This window comes from Lygodium microphyllum, chromosome 2 (genome assembly GCF_053477565.2).
Source record: "Lygodium microphyllum isolate KBCC chromosome 2, Lygodium_microphyllum_v1.1.10, whole genome shotgun sequence".
Classification (NCBI taxonomy): domain Eukaryota; kingdom Viridiplantae; phylum Streptophyta; class Polypodiopsida; order Schizaeales; family Lygodiaceae; genus Lygodium; species Lygodium microphyllum.
In genome coordinates this window covers 41,621,652-41,641,424 of record NC_141136.1, presented here as the reverse complement: position 1 = coordinate 41,641,424, position 19,773 = coordinate 41,621,652, and the positions used below count along the sequence as shown (strand labels likewise).

General features: G+C 41.7%; 1 protein-coding gene across 3 annotated transcripts in view; it reads right to left on the bottom strand.

Moving 5' to 3' along the window:
- The window catches only part of LOC148039659 (3-hydroxyisobutyryl-CoA hydrolase-like protein 3, mitochondrial), a 67,160-nt gene extending 52,662 nt beyond the window's left edge, over positions 1 to 14,498 (bottom strand). The window contains exon 1 of one of the 3 annotated variants that reach the window (XM_087692525.1): positions 14,312 to 14,498. In XM_087692525.1, the coding sequence (XP_087548651.1) occupies positions 14,312 to 14,414 (103 nt within the window). In that variant the 5' untranslated portion in view covers positions 14,415 to 14,498. The remainder of the gene's footprint in view (positions 1 to 14,311) is intronic. The other 2 variants (XM_087692509.1, XM_087692516.1) reach the window with 2 other exon arrangements.
- Positions 14,499 to 19,773: the final 5,275 nt, after the last annotated feature.

Here is a 19,773-nt window from a genome sequence, read left to right as displayed (position 1 = left end):
AATTATTAGCCAGTCAAATTATTTTTCAAGGCATCGAAATAATTATTAGATTAATTTTTAGTATTTAAAGACCGAAAATTAATGTTTAATTATGGATAATGCTGGAAAAACCATTTGGGAAGGCTGCCACTTGTCAAAAATGCCCGTGCAAGACTGAAAAACGTCTTTAGAGGTTGGAGAGAAACATTTTTATAAATTCAACCTGCAAGAGAGAGGGAGGAAGGACTGCTGATCTGATTTGCAGTCATTGGTGGATCTTCTAAGGCAGCAAGAGGCAAGAGAAGACCAATCAAAAACAGGTGACAGCATCTACAAGTTGTTAAGACAGGGCAACAGCAATAAATGACTGATTTTCTTCAGTTCTTTGCAGCTACAAGTTGTTGTGATAGGGCAGCAATTGCATTTGATTGATTTTCAGTCATTCTTCGCAACAAAACCGTGAATTTTCTCTCTACAGCTTTTCTCTCTCATCTTCTAGCCATTTCACAACCTTGCTTTGAAGATCTCAGCATTTGGACCCTTGGAGACTGAGAAATTGCAAATTTCTCTATTGTAAACCCTAACTTACAACAAAAATTAGAGTTTAGCAGTAGCCTTGAGAAGCGTGCCAGAAATTGAAAGCTCCAAGACTTGGATTCAACAGGGTTGAAGTTGTTTTTAGCCTATTTAAGTGGAAGGACCAGCAAATAATTGAATTTGGGGCATTTTCCATCTCCATCAAAGCAGGTGAAGGCCAATTGATTGCCCGAACCAAGGGGCAAATGAGATTAAAGACTTGCTGGTGATTTTGTACAACAAAGGGAGTTGAAATACTGAAAGGGATTGGGAGAATCCCATTGTAAATCAAGTTCTTCTTCAATAAAGCTAAAAAAATACCGAAAGGGGAGCCAAATTTGGGGCCAATTGGGTATGCATTGTCCAAGATCAGTAGGTAAATTTGTATTTTCAGATTTGCATTAATTGTTTGCTGCTGTAATTAAGTTCTAATCATGAATTTACCACCCATCCATGGAAGGAAGGCTGGTTTTATGGTTCCATTGCTGGGATACCACTCAATCCCTTGATTTGGTGGGCCCGAGGCACCTGATTGCAAGCCAAAGCTTTGTGCTAGTGCCGACTTTTACTCTCAGCTGAGAAATTACAGCAATATATATTCATACAGTGAGACGGATTCAAGCAATAATGATGCCTCTCAGTATAAACGTTCACATGGGAATGAAGGAAATGCAATGTCTAACCTTGGACAAGGCTCAGACCATGGACAAGAAGTTGAAAATGTTGCTATTGGGCAAGATGCATGGTCTTCAAGGCATAAGGAGGCTGATGACCAGCAAAGTGAAGAGGAATTTGATGACCAGATCAAGAATCGGATGAGGACAGCAACAAATCTCTTTGTTGAATTGGCAAAGGATCCTCAATTTACCCGATTTTTTAATGCTCCAAAGAAGGACAAAAAAGGCAAGAAGAAGAAAACATCTTCTACACCTTCAGGACATCAAGATGCACCGAAGATAATGCCAAACCCTTCATTTGAAGCTCCCAAAGATGGTAATGAAATAAAATAGTTGGTACCTACGAGACAAGGAATGCAAATGCAAGGCCATCACGGAAGTGCCAATCCAATGGATTTTGGACAGCCGGGCATGCATGCTATGATGGGGCAGCTAGGATATTTTGGTGGAAGCGTGATTTTTCGTACTATGGTTGGACAAGGACCACATACGGAAATGTATGGAACAAATCCCTATGATATGCAGCAACCAATGCATGGAGTTCAAGGCCCAATGTATTCACATATGGCTAGAAATATGCAAAACCCTATGTATGGCAGTATTGGCTTGATGCGTGGGGCACAAAGTAGCATGTTTGGTATTGCAACTGCACCCCTGAATGCTTATGGGGCTCAAGGAATGAATGTTAGTCATACAAATGCTCCATTTGGCATTGGTTTTGATATAAATTCAGCAAATGCACCCTTTTTGCAACAGCCAATGTGTGACAACTTGACACCCAAAGGGGCAACAAAAGACTATGATGAGGGTGGAAAAGGAGTGAAGTTTGAGTCCTTCGCCGGTGTACAAGATAGGCTGAAAGTTTTGACTTTCATTTAGCAGTTTGATGCAGCCTATTCAAGGGGAAACTTCACAGAGTCCTCAAAGATTCCAAAGGCAGCCACTTTCTTGAAAGGGAATGCATTACAATGGTGGTCCACTCTTTTGATGTAAGGTAGAGCACCGTCAACGTGGGTACAATTCAAGCAAATGTTTATATCGAATTCGTTTACAAGTACCTTTGAGGTGGACATCATGACAGCTTGGAATAAGTTGGATGCTAAGGAATGTAAAAATTTGGAGCAATATAATAAGAAGTTTTGGAATGCATTGCTGCCTATTACCTCTTATCGCCCCGTACCCCTTCATGAGCAAGTGGAAAAATATGTTTGCGGGCTGCCCAAAGGAATCACGGATTTTTGCATTAAATCCACCATGTCTAGCATGTCTCAGCTTATAGAGACTGTTGCTACAACCAATGCTTTGCTACATGGGAAGGATTCGGGCTTCCTAGGGAGTGGGAAGAAGCTGAATAAAAAGGTGTTTAAGGCTGAGAAAAGGTACAGATCTGAAAATCAACCTAAAAAGAGGCCAAAACAACAAAGAAAGGGCTCGAAAACACTAAGGATAAAGATGATAGTGAGAATGTTGGGAACATGTCTAAGTTAGAGAAGGATCGCATATCATTTCCGAAAAGGTATGCTGATTGCTTCTCTCAGTCACTTCCAGGGCAGCTACCGCCTGAAAGGCCAGAAGATCGTGGCATAGATCTTATCCCTGGAAGTAGCCCACCTAATAAGCCACCCTACAGAGTTAGTGCAGCCTAACAGAAGAAGATTATGAGTCAAGTAAATGAGCTGTTAGAAAAAGGGTTGATTCAGCCCAACTCGTCTCCTTTTTGTTCTCCAGTGCTTTTGGTGCAGAAAAAGGATGGTTCATGGCGTATGTGCATTGATTATCGTGCTTTGAACAAAATCACAATAAAGAATCTCTTTCTGATTCCTCGGATCGATGATGTTATGGATAGATTGCAAGGGGCAACCATTTTTAGCCGTATAGATTTGAAAAGTAGATATCATCAAATATGCATTAAGACCAGAAGATGTGCCTAATACAGCTTTTAGGGCATCTTTTGGATTGTATGAGTTTCTTGTTATGCCTTTTGGACTTACGAATGCTCCTGGCACTTTTAATCAGATAATGGATGGTATCTTCAAGCCACATAGAGGATTTATGGGCACTTTCTTTGATGATATGATTGTTTATTCAAAGAACGAGACAGAGCACAAAAAACACTTGGATATTGTGTTTAATGAACTACGTGACCATAGGCTGCTTATCGATGACAAGAAAAGTGAATTCTTCTTGCATGAAATCCACTTTTTGGGACATATTGAATTGGCTAATGGTATTCGCATGGACCCTGCAAAGGTTGAATCAATACGATCATGGCCACCTTTGAGAAATGTGCATGAGATCCACAGCTTCTTGGGTCTATGTTCTTACTACAGGAAGTATGTACGCGGGTTTGCTGAAATTGCATCTCCATTGCATGCCTTGCAGAAGAAGGATGTGCCATTTAGATGGACAACAGTGGAAATTTCAGCATTTGAAAAGTTAAAGGAAAAGATGACTTCAGATCCTGTGCTTGTGTTGCCCGATCTAAGAAAGCCATTCATAGTTCAATGTGATGCATGTGGTAACAACATTGAGGTTGTTCTTATGTAGGACGGCTAAGTTGTGGCTTATGAGAGCCGAATTCTCCACGGTGCAGAAAAGAGTTTGCAGGTCTATGAGAAAGTGCTCTTGGCTGTAATTCATGCACTGTCTACATGGAAACATTATTTGTTGGGGGCTGATTTTACAATGCATACAGACCATCAAACTTAGAGGTACTTTCTAACGCAAACAAAGTTGTCAAAGAAGCATATGAGATGGGCAAATTTTCTCTCTATGTTTCATTTTTAGATTACACATATTGATGGTAAAAAGAATATTGTGGTTGATGCACTGTCACGTAAGCCACAAATTTCAGCCATCAACATGGTTTATCACACTGAGTTGGATGCCATGAAAAGCAATATGTTGTTGATTCGGACTTTGCTAATGTTTATGATCAACTTTGCAATGGCCAAAGGCATGAACACTTTGTGCTAAGAGATGGATTTTTGATGATGCATGGACGACTATGTGTCACAAAGCAGTTAAGGCCTAGAGTTATCACTGAAAGTCATGTTCCTCCGTATGCAGTACACAGAGATATTAATGACACAGTCAAGGCAATGGAGCATTTCTTTTATTGGCCAGCTTTAAGGCATGATGTAAAACAGTTTATTAATACATGCATCACATGCCAGAAGGTAAAGCATGATAGGCAAAAGATGCCGAGTTTATTACAGCCCTTGCCTATTCAAGATAGACCTTGGTAGAGCATTGCAATGGACTTTATTTTTTAGCTTCCCAAGACACCTACAGGGAATGATGGGATATAGACTATCATTTGCAAGTTTAGCAAACAAGCCCATTTCATTCCGATGAGGAAGAAAATAAAGGTTGATCATATGGCACGATTGTTTTTGCAGCACATCTTTAAGTATCATGGTATGCCAGAGTCAATCATCAGTGATCAAGACCCCTGGATGACCAATTTATTTTGGAAGGGCTTGTTTGAGAATATGGGTACCACGCTGAAATTCTCATCATCCTTCCATCCGCAAACAGATGGTCAGTCTGAGGAAGCAAATTCCACAGTGTTAGATCTTTTGAGGTGCTATGTTTCAGACCACAAGACACAATGGGAATAGTATTTGCCCTTGGTTGAGTTTGCTTACAACAACACACTGCATAGTTCTACAGGCAAAGCTCCATTTGAGGTGGTTGAGGGTGGCAAGAAGGAACCACCTATCCTACAAACTAAGGATAAGATCTTTGAGGCTGATCGTTATGTGGAAAACTTGGATGTAGCCTATGCAAATATAAAATATGCACTTCATAGATCGCAATAAAAGCAAAAGAGGGTAGCTGATCACCACAGACGTGCTTTGCAGTTTGCAAAGGGTCATTATGTATTGCTGCATTTTAAAAAGGCAAGGCTGAAAAAGATGAAAGGTAGAGAAAGTTTGTATCCGAAGTTGAGTATGAGATACCATGGGCCCTTCCAAGTGTTGGAGAAGATCAACGATGTGGCATATTGGCTGAAATTGCCTCCACATTGGCAGATACACAATGCCTTTCATGTCAGTTTGTTGAGGCCTTTTCATGGTGATGTGCCAGAGGAAATGTCTGCTGAAATTCAGCTTGAGGTTGAGGAGCTAGATGAGATTTTGGTACCTAAGCAGATTTTGGCACATAAGGAAAGAAAGGTCAAATGTAAAGTTTCCAAGAGATACTTGGTGAAATTTCAAAATTATTCACCAATGGATACCAAATGGATGGAAGAGGATGACTTGGCAGACCATCCTCAATTGTTGCAACTTTACCTGGATGCCTTTCAGTTAGAGCTAACTTTAGTTCAAGCTCCATCAAGTTCAACAGAGCAAGGATCCGGAGTATTACCTGATGCTCAAGGGGAAGGTAGCACTTCCACTCCTCCAATTATGGACAGCTCTCGTATATAGTGAATCTCAGATGTATTCAACATGCATCCAAGGTACTGCACTAACAATATGTTTGCCATGAGATCACTACTTAGTGTACTAGTCATTGTGAGATGTATGCAAATGAGTGTGAGTTTCACTCGGGCACTCAAACTATACTTTTGCATCAGCTTATGATCAATTTAGCACGAATTTTACCTCAATTTTAAGATAAAATTTCTGAAGTTTCAGCTCAGTTTTTTATCAGCTTGAGAACCGTTTATGGTCACTTTTTGAATCAGTTATACATCAGATTTTGCACTGATTGTTGGTAAATTTTTGCAATGAGTTTTTGATTAGTTTGAGGTCACATTTGTAGTAGTTTGTGATCAATTCTCACATCAGCACGTGATCAGTTTATGATCAAATTATGCTCAGTTTTCAATAGTTTACATCTAGTTCCATGGACAACAGCATATGTTATGATGCCATTGATGTTTTAGCCATGATTTATGCTTGGTTATGCTATATTATGGTTTGGTTTTGCCAGATGAGTTGAGCTCATGAGAAATGGACATGTCACATGATAATCTACCAATGTTTTTGAGGTTCTTTGTGAGTCTTATGCTATGTTATGTTGGCTGGTAATTTTCAGCATATGTTGGGCACAAGAATGGTTGAACAGTAGTGTGCAATGTTGTGTTGACTATGATGTCCTATGGAAATTCCAGTGTAATACTTTGCTTTTGATGCATTTGGCAGTGCAATCGAGAACGATTACAAGGATTTCAAGGGGGAGGGCTATCATGAGGACATGTATTTTTGAAACCTCATATAACATATGGATTAATTTTTAATCACATGATTAAGTAAATGCTGCACATGTGAGATGCAACTGGGATTAAAGTAAATTTATAAGCCTGGGACCCGAAGAAATCACAGGATGTCAAAGGCAAAGGTTGCTACAAGTTATGCCGCACATGTGCTTGGTGATATCTGGTGCTAATTGTTAGCCTAGATCATTCATTTGGCCATCAGTGTCAGTTGACACTAGAGAAGTGGCCTAATGCCAATCTGATGGTCAAAGATGGTGCAAAGATACTCGGAAATGGAAGTTGCCTAGCCAATTTAATTATTAGCCAATCAAATTATTTTTCATGGCATCAAAATAATTATTAGATTAATTTTCAATATTTAAAGACCGAAAATTAATGTCTAATTATGGATAATACTGGAAAAACCATTTGGGAAGGCTGCCACTTGTCAAAAATGCCCATGCAAGACTGAAAAACGTTTTTAGAGACTGGAGAGAAGCATTTTTATAAATTCAACCTGCAAGAGAGAGAGAGAGGAAGGATTACTGGTCTGATTTGCAGTCATTGGTGGATCTTCTGAGGCAGCAAGAGGCAAGAGAAGACCAATCAACAATAGGTGACAGCATCTACAGGCTATTGAGACAAGGCAGCAGTAATAAATGACTGATTTTCTTCAGTTCCTTGCAGCTACAAGCTGTTGTGGCAGGGCAGCAATTGCATTTAACTGATTTTTAGTCATTCTTCGCGACAAAACTGTGAATTTTCTCTCTCTATAGCTTTCTCTCTCATCTCCTAGCCATTTCACAGCCTTGCTTTGAAGATCTCAGCATTTGGACCCTTGGAGACTGAGAAATTGCAAATTTCTCTACTATAAACCCTAATTTACAACAAAAATTAGGGTTTAGCAGTAGCCTCGAGAAGCATGCCAAAAATTGGAAGCTCCAAGACTTGGATTCAACAGGGCTGAAGTTGTTTTTAGCCTATTCAAGTGGAAGGACCAGCAAATAATTAAATTTGGGGCATTTTTCATCTCCATCAAAGCGGGTGAAAGCCAATTGATTGCCCGAACCAAGGGGCAAATCAGATTAAAGACTTGTTGGTGATTTTGTACAGCAAAGGGGATTGGAATACCGAAAGGGATTGGGAGAATCCCATTGTAAATCAACTTCTTCTTCAATAAAGCTAAAAAAATACCGAAAGGGTCGCCAATTTTTGGGCCAATCGGGTGTGCATTGTCCAAGATCAGTAGGTAAATTTGTATTTTCAGATTTGCATTAATTATTTGCTGCTGTAATTAAGTTGTAATCAGGAATTTACCACCCATCCACGGAAGAAAGACTGGTTTCAGTGAACCTACAGAGTAGCAAGCTGTTAATGCAGATTTGCAGGCCGAACAAGCAATAAATCTTGATCATTGGATCCATAGGTCAACCAGAGTGCAAAGACAGTCACATAGGATTGTTTTTTGTGTCAATTATGTGGCTGATTATGTCATGTTGATAGATTGTGGTAAGCCGTCATGCTTCCAGGAAGTAATGGACAAAAAAGACAACAAGAAATCACATAAGGCTATGCTGTCAGAGATAGAATCTCTCATGAAAAATGGCACTTGGGATTTGGTGCATTCGCTTAAAGGGCAAAAAGTGCTACCATGCAAATGGTTTTATAAAATGAAAGTCACTTCTGGTTCTTTGCCAAGGTACAAAGCACGACTGGTTTCTGAAGAGTACAAGCAAGAACATGGAATTGATTTTGATGAAATTTTTTCTTTTGTAGTCAAAATGACTACTTTGAGAACAAATTTGGACTTGGTTTTGGTGTCTCTACATCTCTTCTTGGTTAGGCAATTGCATTATCAGGCTGTTTTTGCTGTTTCACGTAGTTTTTGGCTGATTTTTTTACTTTTCGCAGCAGATTTCTTGTTGTTTTGGTCAAATTTTGGTGAATATTGCATGTGAACTCTCATTTTCTGTAGTCTATGCTTGTGGTTTGGCCGTGTTCCCTCTCCAAACACTTTCTTTTCTCTACTTCTCTTCTAAATCCTCTCCAAATGGCTCCTCCATGCATGTCCATTGATGATAAGTTACATGAACCTGATTATCTTACATGGAGTGTTGTGATGAAGGCTTGGTTTATCCACAAGCGGTTATGATACATGGTTTACGGAGCTATTGAACGTCCTCAATGGCCTTCTCCTGTTCCAGCTGATTTTGATGAAGACAACCATGAGGAAGCGGTGCTTACATGGGATTCGGACGATGCCCGTGCTTACTCGGCCTTACTTCGGTGTATTTCCAAAGTAATCCTACCGGGGCCGCTACCTCCTACAGGACATCTTCTGAAGTATGGACAAAGTTGCAACTGATGTACACGGCACCTTCCACCATGAGGGCAATTACTCTTTATAAACAACTCCAACAAATTCCATTCGAGGCCAAAGATACTATCTAGTCTTTTCTACTTCGTGTGACCCAAATCCAAGACCAACTTTGGCAAATATAGTTTGCCCTCCAAAGGCTCATCTTATTGGACTTATACTCTCCAAACTCCCTGCCATATTCGATGGAGTGGCAAATGCTTTGAGGGTGCAGACTTCATCTACTCCTATCAGTTTTACACATATGACCTCGATGCTGCTTGAGCATGAGGCATCATTGCAGAGCTCCACTTCTGACAGAGAATGGTATCATAAATTTGATAGATTTATGCAATCTCAAGGATTCTATAGATCTCAAGTTAATCACTGCTTATACACCAAGAAGGTAACAAATGAGTGGTTAGCAGGTACATGGTATATCCTGGCAAAAAGCATTGGGAAGTAGTGAAGGGTGTCATGAGATACCTAAAGGACACAAAGGATTTATGCATCTGCTTTGGGAAGCAGAAGTCATCTGTTGTTGGCTTCACGGATGCAGACTATGCTGGTCATCCTAACTGCAGGAAGTCTATTTCAGGATATGTGTTCGCGTTCACAAGGAAGCAGTCTCTTGGATATCCAGGCTGCAAAGGTGTGTTGCATTGTCTACCTACAGAGGCAAAGTATGTGGCTACCACTAAGGCATGCAAGGAAGCTTTATGGCTTTCACATCTGGAGAGAGCTTGGCATTACAAAGGTTCCTATCCTCTACTGTGATAGTCAAAGTGCGATCATGCTAGCACAGAATCCTGTCTTTCATGTGAAGACAAAGCACATATAAGTAAAGTATCATTTTATTAGGGATGTACTTGACAATAAAAGCATTGAGCTTGTCAAGGTACATACCGATAATAACCCTGCAAACCTTTTCATGAAGGGTCTTCCAGCAGAGTAGTTTACTCAATGCTGCTAGATGATGGAGGTTGGGTAGTATATGTGTATTTCAGCTTTGTACATACATAAACTTAGCTGATTCTTTCCTCTACCTTCAAGAGCGTTGCCTTTAGGTGGAAGGTTGTTGGGAATAAAGGGTCACCGTGCCCATTTTTACGGTGTTCGGGTCTACACGCACCCTTACACATGTACTTTATATATATTATCAAAAACCAAAAGTGGTACACTAAGTGATTGTACCCACATCAAGTCTTCTACTTTCTCTCTCTCACTCTCTACTCTATACTCTCTCTCTCTCTTTCCCTACTAACAAAAAGCATTGCGTGTCTTGATCCTCGCACACTCGCCAACAGGTTCATCCCACAGCCCATGTGGACTTACACACTCTCATGCTTCGGTAGATGGATTCCATTTTCCAATTTCATTTTCTCTAAGTTTATCTATTCTTGTTCTCCTGTTCAGTTCACTGTGTATACAGCAGCTTCATTGCTTTGCTTCCGTAGCTCTATAATTGTCTACGTGATATCAATAGGCCATGCCTCTTGGTTCCAGTACTTCTGTTGTGATTGACTGCTGTTTTAGGTCTTCTCTACCCTGCTCAACTGGTTTTCAGGTCATCAAACTGTTGCATTTTCACTGCTGTTCAGCTTCAGCTAGTTGGGCACAAGCATATAGCTGATGAGCAACCTGTTTAAACCCTTCAATGTGCTGCTATACCCTGTGTTTTACCAGCTATGCGTTTGCCTTGGTCAGCCTATCTTTGTCTTCTCTACGCGGCATTCGTCTTGCTATTTTATGCCACCGTTTTGACCTTGTACACAGTCATCTTCCCTCTTTCATGCAGGGGTCAACCTCTTTTTGCCCATAATCATCTGCATTTATGTTTTTGTGGTGTTTTGACCTAATCTTTACACCTAAGGGAAGGTTCACAATTGTATTCTCTCAAATCCTCATGAATCTTCTCTTCATATCATCTATCAATGGCTCCTCGGACCTCCATACTATAACACTGATGACAACTTAAAGGTCTTGACTATCTAACTTGGAGTGCAGTGAAAAAAGCCTAGTTTGCATAGAAGTGCCTCTGCTATATCATTTCCAGTTCTATTGCTCATCCCTGAAGACCCTCTCCTCTTCCATCTGATAGGGACCAAGACAGCTTTGAGGAAGTAGCCCTAGACTGGAACACAAATGATGCCAAAGCGTACTCGGCGCTCCTTCATTGTCTTTTGAAGAAAGTCCTATCAGCAATTACCTCTCGTCAGAAATCTCCCAAAATTTCATCAAAGCTCCAGCTCATGTACGAGACTCCATCAACCATGCAGGTTGTTACACTTCTATGGCCAATAGCAAATTATCTGGTTTGAGTCCACTAATACAATTCAATCGTTCATCCTCCAAGTGACGGATTCACAATAAACTTCGCAACATGCAATCAGCCCTACCCAAAGCTCAAAGAGTATGATGGTGTAGCAAACGCCTTCATCAACCACTTCAATCAATTTCCAACACGTGGCATCTACATCACTGGACCATGAATCTACATTGCGATTGTAGGAGAGGCTGCTATCATATTCTAGCAGCCCTCATGAGAGAGCCTTGAGGTGCTTCAAAGAGGGATGACAAAAACAAGAAGAAGAAGAAGGGATAGTGCTACTTCTATGGATAAAAGGGGCATCTCTGCAAGGATTGGAAGAAGCTAGCAGTGTTGCAAAAACACAAGAAGAAGACAAGCAATCATACCATTGTACATATCACCCATGAACTAATAGAGGGCATTAGCATTGTACATTTCATGGGTCTATATCATTGTACATGCATTTGTGATGGGCAGCTTAGACGGCAATTAGGCCACCCAAATTGGGTACACTTCTTATTGTATGGGTGAGCAATTTTCAACTGGGCCAACCTACCTTTTTGGGCCTATTTTCAATTGGACAACCTGCTCACATTATGAACCCTATTTCAGCTTATTTATATGCTCTTTCTCCTCCTCCACAAATAAACTTGGCAAGCAATCTCTTGTTGTAGAGAGGGAGTCTGGAAGCACTCAATTGGTTCACACCCACACCTTGTGTGGATTTGTACACACTATCATACTTTTGTAGATGGATCCTAGTTCTCGAGTTCATTGTCTTTGAGGTCATCTATTTTCATTCTTCAATTCAATTCACTGTGTATACACCACTTTAATTGCTTTGCTTCCATTGCTCTATATCTGTCTCATAGATTATGAATTCATTCAAGGACCTATTTCGGCTGAAATCTCTAATCTAGCCTAATAGGAAACCTATGTTATGTTCCTACATACATCATGACCGCCCATCAAAAATGGTTTCAAAATCTCCAGATCTATCTCAAAAAACAGCATATGTTTTTCTTCATACAGCTCCCCTGCATCAACCACATGATCCTTCTCATGGCTCACAGCCTCACACCCATGATCAACAAGTCAAATGTAGGAGCCAACACACCAACATATACAAAAACCCCCAACTCAATTCCATATTGAACCATACAATATCATAACCACATGGGCCCTGGTACGTTGTGATCAATAGTCCTTGTCATATTACCAAAGCTCTACTCCATAGGCCTTTTGAAGCCACATCTAATACAACCATACATTTGCCAATAGCACGAGAGATTGTAGCTGTTGAGTCTTTAAAACAACCCCAAAATTTGTGAATTACCCAAAGTTTCATTAAATGGTGTGCCATCCTAGAGAATGTGTGTGTTCCATAAGCCAAACGCTTATTTGGGAGGATCTACTCATCTATAAATAGACAAGCTGCCCACCACTTAGTTTATCCCTTGTCTTGCAAGATTCAACCACCATCAACACTCCCTCTAGTAGCTATGCAACCCATCATGACTGATGCCATGTCATCAAAAACCCTAGCACCTTGTCTACTGCTACCGCCTACTAATTCTAGTTGCTAGTGGCCAATTTTTGCCTCTCTTGACAGTTGTGTTTACAATTCAAGCACACTACCCTGTTATCCCGACCACTTCTAGTACATGCTATAGTTGCAGTTTACCCCTTCCCTCCCACTTTCACTTCACATTTAGATTCATCTACATTCAATTTATGCCCCCACTTTGACCTGCAATAGGTTACCTAGTCTAGTTCATATTGTCTTTGATTCACATTTTGGTTTTAGACCATCACTAGACACCTAAAGATGTACCACTTTCATAGTTACGCGAAACGGCCCAAAACGGCACTTAGGAAGGGGTAAAACACCGAAACGGGATTAAAATTTCTTGAAAAGTGTTTCGTAGACCAAAATGTTTCGTAATCTTGAAACGGCACCAAGTGGCGTTTTGGGCGAAATCTGAAACGTTTTGAAAAACGTTTCAAGACATAAAAAGTCTCCATGGAATAGGATGCAATATTTATGGTCAAAATTTGAAAGTTTGAGCATAATTTATTTTAGGCTACAAATGTCCCATTTTGAGTATAGATCAAGTGAAATTGAATCAATCATTTCAATCACAACCTTTACAAGCAAAAAAAAACCCACCCTTTCAATCATGACCTTTCATGAAAGTGAAATTGTGATTCTTCCACATGTGAACATTAAAAGGGAACAACTAAAACAAGGATCATGGCCACAGTTTGGTTCCAACTACACTTTGTCAATCAAGACCAACACTTTGATCTCTCTCTCTCTCTAAACTTCCATCTTATAGCTTTATTAACATCTTCTAAAGTATAACTATGAGTTTTTGCATATTGATAAATTTAAGTATTTAAAGTAAAAGTCTTTAAACCTTATTAACTAGGATATCATGTAATGTCCATCTTCCCATGATGATGTGGCATTTCCATTCTCGTTTCGGTCCCTTCGGAAATTCCCGTTCCCGTCCTCGAAAGCGATTCACCATTCTTTATATGCATTTACATTATTGACTTGTAGGGGTTTGTTACACTCATCATGTTCATTGTTTTGGTGTGAATGCTCCCTTATCCACAAGCACTTTTACCTTCTACCTAGGAAAGGGTCTTTTCCCTTGTGAACACCCACTTTGGGGGGGGGGGGGGGGGGGGGGGGGGGGTTACTTTAGTACTTTAGGAATTGTACTTTCATCCTATCATTCTCACATAGTGGAGGTGACCTTGTAGGAATCTCTTCTTCCCTCTTATTGTCCATGGTTCACTGTGAGCATGCGCACGTGTGTGTGTGTGTGCGTGCACGCGCAGATGAGCATGCTTAGATTCGGCCAACATAGATTTGTGATATGCTGAATCCATCCTCTTCTTGCCTCCTCACAAGAGTCATCAAAACTGCATGTGATGCCTACAACTGTCAGTCTTAGCGCACGGGTGCACACACACACACTCTCTCTCTCTCCCTCAAAAGGAGATTATCAAGAGACTCCACCGACGGTCTTGTAGTCATGGTGCGAGCACCGTAAGCTCTGGTATAAATTGATGGCATTGTCTTGTCGTGTTACTTTTCTTTGATGGATCGAGTCTCACAGGTCGATTTGGCCTCTCTCTCTCTCTCTCTCTCTCTCTCTCTCTCTCTCTCTCTCAAAATTCCTGAACGTTACCTAAATTCATGGCATTAAGAGCCTTGGGTCTGTCGAGGGTGATGACAGCTAATCCATTGCTTGAGACCCCTCCTTGAACGAACTGGTTGGAGACGGAAGCCATGGATCTCCAGAGCACGCGCAGCCTGCTTCGATCCGACAGTACACTTGTGAAGCGTGAACTGAGAGTCTAGTTCTAAAGAAAAGGATATAAATAAACAGTGATACAGTATATCCAATTTTCAGGATATCCAATATTAAATAAATAAGTACAAACATAATAGTGCGTTACAGTTATATACCTACTCTCTCTTATTTTACAATCTGCCAAACGTATCACCGGACTTAACAACACAATGAAAGAACTTGAGACAAATATATAGCTTGATTTTTTAAATCCACTTTTAAAAATATCAACTTGTAAATTGTGACCCATTCGAATTCGCATGGTGCCACACACTCAAAATACCAACTCAAGACAAGAGACCCCTCTTTCTTTTGTTGCGCTGACACTGCTCACTCATTCTCTCTCTCTAGGCCATCAACTTAGCCACTCCAAATGCCCTAGCCATCCACACAAACACCGACGACATCTTCATATACAAGGGATTATTGCTCGGGCTAGAGCTTCGGCCCTCCATACCCACATGAGATTGCGCCATCTAGAGCTCATTGTTACTAGATAGAGCTCTATGTTTTACACAGTCATAGTTAGTTTTCTTTCTTATTTTGCTTTGTGCTACATATTTTTCTCAGATAGTTATACCATCATACACATGATTGTAACTCATGGTCTCATAAGTCATTTTGGCCTTTTGTAGACGTCAATATATCATTTCACTTCTCTCTCTCTCTCTCTCTCTCTCTCTCTCTCTCTCTCTCTCTCTCTCTCTCTCTCTCTCTCTCTCTCTCTCTCTCTCTCTCTCTCTCTCTCTCTCTCTCTCTCTCTCTCTCTCTCAAGATCACATACCCGCACAGATAGCCCACCACAAGGAATGCATGCCTCAAATTATGGAGGCCTGCAAAGCGAGCAAATGGGCAATATATAGAGATGGATGCATCATTGTCACATATAGGTCTCAATGACGAGATGTGCCTATGAGACACACTTGAAGTTCATAGTATGGAACTGTAATGGAGCCATGAGGACTAATGCAAAGCTATTCCAAGAGACCTTCACTAGTAGGAACATCATATTGTATATAGAGATCCACCAGAGTCCGGGCACACATGTACTAGACGTGAGAGGCTACAAATGGGAGAAAGCATATTGCCCTAGAGCCCGATCATGAGGGAGGACTAGAGGATCTGGAGGAGTCACTATGCTATATAGGAAGAAGCTACAACATATGGTGTAAGTCATTCGAAGGGATGAAGAGGGTTGCTTTATGTGGATCTAAATATATACAAATCGTCCATGTGATATATACATGGAAGTGTGTTACTTTTCTCCTCCAATGAATCCCCCATATGCACCACAAAGGGCGATGTAACAAACCTTCACGGATCTTCGAGTCATACCCTATCATGAGGCACATAAATGGCACAACGGAAAGGCACACAAGATATATAAATAAGGAATCCTTTGTATTCATTATATAGAAAGATACAACATTGAGGTACATCTCATGACTACACCCTCATGACACCATACATGTGAGGGTTCACCACTAACCATAGGGAATCACATGTAAAAGCACATCCCAAGTAAAGCTTGAGTGACTATTGTTCCCTATATAGGTGTTGTTATGGATTCCCCTCAGTCCCAGCCTCACGTGTTGCACCGTGGACCATCTCGATACGGCATCTCAAGTCGACATGGCACCATATCTCAACACGATGTAGCACGTCAAAGCTCCCCCTTCAGGCTAGGAACCCACCTCAACACGCTAATGCAGCATGGAAGTCAACACGACATGGTATTGCATCATGGCACAATGCCAACGCATCACAACAATCCACCTTAACACCTCCCCCCAATGGGCAGGGAGTTCACCATGCCACTATATCCTTTTTGGTGCTCACATAGCGACGCACCCCCAAAACTCTTCATTGTGGAGCATGTCCCCCTCACTTTGTCACTAAATGCACTCACCATCCCCACTCTAATATTCCGTGTGGAGGCCCTGAGCCACCTGACCATGCCCAGGCGTAATGCAAGATGGCCCCATGCTGCAACACACCCTGGAGATCTAGGCCTCGAGTGAAAGGTGCCCCCAATATACCCACTTCCCCTACAAAAAACTCAAGGCCCACATCAAGTTGTGTAGTTACTATGATTTTCTACGTACAATAATATACCCAATACTCATAAGTAGATTCGGGTGATTATAACTATACGAATGTCCCTACTTAGTTATGCTCTCAAAGTTTATTTACAAGTCGCGTCGTGTTGCCCTTACCACGTTTGATTGCCAATGCTAAATTTGGCATTGGCGTCCTGAGGTTTCACCTGTTAGGCTCTTAGTAAATAGATTTTCATCTAAGGCGTCATTGGCGTATGTTGCACAGCAACATGTCAAAAGGCCATGTATCACTTTGCTCACCTCACCCTATCCACGACACATGCATCAAGAAGTCCCCCGCGTTGCACCTTACTCAACCTTCGAGTGCATAGGTCATCTTGAATTGGGGGGTTGGACTTTGTAGCTCTTGTAGTGGATTGCCTCCTCGTGAAGGCTGCATGTTGCCTAGCACAAAAAACATGGCCCATTTGGCTGTGCCATCCTTGGGTCTTCTTCTTCTTCTTCTTCTTCTTGAAGTGCCCTTTTTGGCATAGATCTTTGGGAAAGCACCTATGAAGCACTCACCAAGTCCTTTTGAAGTCATATGCCAATGTGCTCTCCTTGTGAGGTCCATTGTCCCCATGTGTGTTATCCTTCTCCTTTTTGCACCACTCCGCACGTAAGGGGTCTGGAGAAGGAAAGAGCCTTGCTTGGCTAGATTGCACTAAACTGTGCATGCTTGCTAAAACCAACTATGTTGGCCCTCTCCAGCCAGATCTATGCACAAATAAATGTAGAGGCCATTGCTATGAAGTTGCCACACTACGTCGGCTTGCACTAGAAGGCCTTGTTTGGCCAGATTGAGCTAGATCACCCACATGTAAGTTAGAACAGTTTGAAGAGAACCACCAAACCATCTAGCCTACAAGGCGAGGGCCATCTCCCTCACTATGTCCACCTTGACATAGCCATGTATGGCTTGATGTTGAAAGTGGGTCTAGAGTAGCTTGCACAAGTCGATAGGCCGCATATCGCCTTGCCCTCATAGCCAAGTCCATCTCTTTGGTTGTAAACAACTACCTCTTACAGTCAAGATAAAACTTTGCGGCATGATTGTTTCCCTTCAGTGGGTTGGGACCTTATTACTACGGTACCCCTGGGGGTATGCCTCCCGCACTCTCACAAAGTGAAATCGTGAGACCAAGCCTGGCCTCGGGGAGCTAAGTTGGGCTCCTCGTCCAGCCGAATCTATCTTTTGTCACATATGGAGGGTGAAGCCTCTACAGAACCTGGTTAGTTCCTCCATGAAGCCATCCAACCATAATGACGTCACCTAACAAGTTGTCACATATGGAGGGCTTGAGTATGCATGTAGACTTCAATGGTAAAGAAGACTCCTTGAAAGACACTCTCATCCAAAGTACAAGACTACCACCATCCTGCACCTCTGCAACTTGAGTCCCATTCTAGAATACCCACTTGTTCATGTTTGTCCACACTAGGGATACCCCAATGCCCTCGTCTTCTTTATTGAATGAGGGCTCACCTCCCTCTCAATTAGCCATTGTAGCATGGTTTATTTCCTCATTAGTTTCATAAGAGTATACTTGCACCTCATCACTGAAGCACATATGTTTCCCCTTGCTAGCTGACTCAATTTCTTGAGGCTCTAGGGTCGACACCATTGTCTCACCCTATGCCTTATGTTTCAAAGCATCATTGGATTGAACTCACTCCCCAGCTTGGACCTTCATCTGTGTCCTCTTCTCCACACATCTCTTCTCGTTGGCATTAGCTCCACTGGCCTCGCAACTCACCTCGATACATACAGCTCGCTTCTTTATACTTGCCGACTCCACAAGTTCTTGGCAAACTGGCCACTTGGCATGTTCATCCTTTTCTCTCTTTCTTTCTCTCACAGCCATTCGTTTAGACTCACTCCACGAGTTCTTGGCAATCTGGCCACTTGGCCTCATCAACCTTCTCTCTCTCTCTCACGGCCATTTGTTTAGACTCACGGCTCACGAGTTCTTCAACATGCTGACCACTTGGCCTCAATATCCCACTCAATACATATGGCACATTCATTTAGACTCGGGGATCCACAAGTTTCATCCATTTCAACTTGACACACGGCCATTCATTTAGACTCACAGCTCACCAATTCTTCACATGGTGGCCACTTTGGCCTCATCACACAACTCAATACAGAAGGCACGTTCATTCAAGCTCACGGCTCCATGAGTTTCCTTCTGTTTCTCACCAAACTCGGCCGTCATTTTATCCTCGTGGCTCCAAGAGTCTTCTTCCCCACAACTCTCAACACATTCGGCTATTTGCTTAGACTCAGAGCTCTCAAGTTCTTCAATGGTTGGCCCATGACCTCATCCTCTTCCTCTGTAGTCATGTATCTCTCATCATCTGATTCCATATCTGTCTCATCCAAGAAAAGTGCCTCTAGCCCGCACATTTTTCTCTCTTCAAAATGAGTTGTCATCTCATCAAGCCATTCAGGCTTCGCCCACTCTTCAACACATCGTGTTTCAACTTGTCCTGGGTTCTTTATACTCCCCCTAGAGTTTCTAGATCTGTCCTAATTTCTTTATACTCCCTCCAGGTGTCGGATTATTTGGCCTCGCTATTGCATATGTCCTCAATCTGCTCATCACTCAATCCATAGGCTTCGTGTCCATAAGAATCATCTGCTTGGGACTTGGCTCTTTTGCCTTGTCCCCCTTTGCGCACTCCTCAAGGATCACTCCATCTAGCAATGCATCCGACCCACAAGTCATCTTCACTTTTGCATACGTCAATGAGTACTCCATCAAACATGACACTCAGCCCGCAAGCCACCTCTATGCACTTTGGAGACTTTTTGGTCACGGTTTCATTTATACTCGCATGTATCTTCATGAGTTCTTCAAACTGGATCTCATCATTTGGCCCATTGGCCCATAAATTCTCTACTTTGCATAAATGTGGCCATCATCATCATAATATGGCCTGTAGGCCCCTTCCTTTTCACCTTGATGCCACTCACCATCATCAACTTCATAATCTGTTTCAAAAGATTGCATATAGTTGGTATGGAACCAATCTTCATCTCTCCCTTTCCACCTCACTTCTCCATATTGGCAATCTTGATCTTCAATCACCTCATCTTCAACATAGGCCTCTTCGGGTTCATCAAAATGGTCATGGTATGGCTCATCTACCACTCACTCTTCCATTTCAGTCCATTGACTCACCCTGTGTATT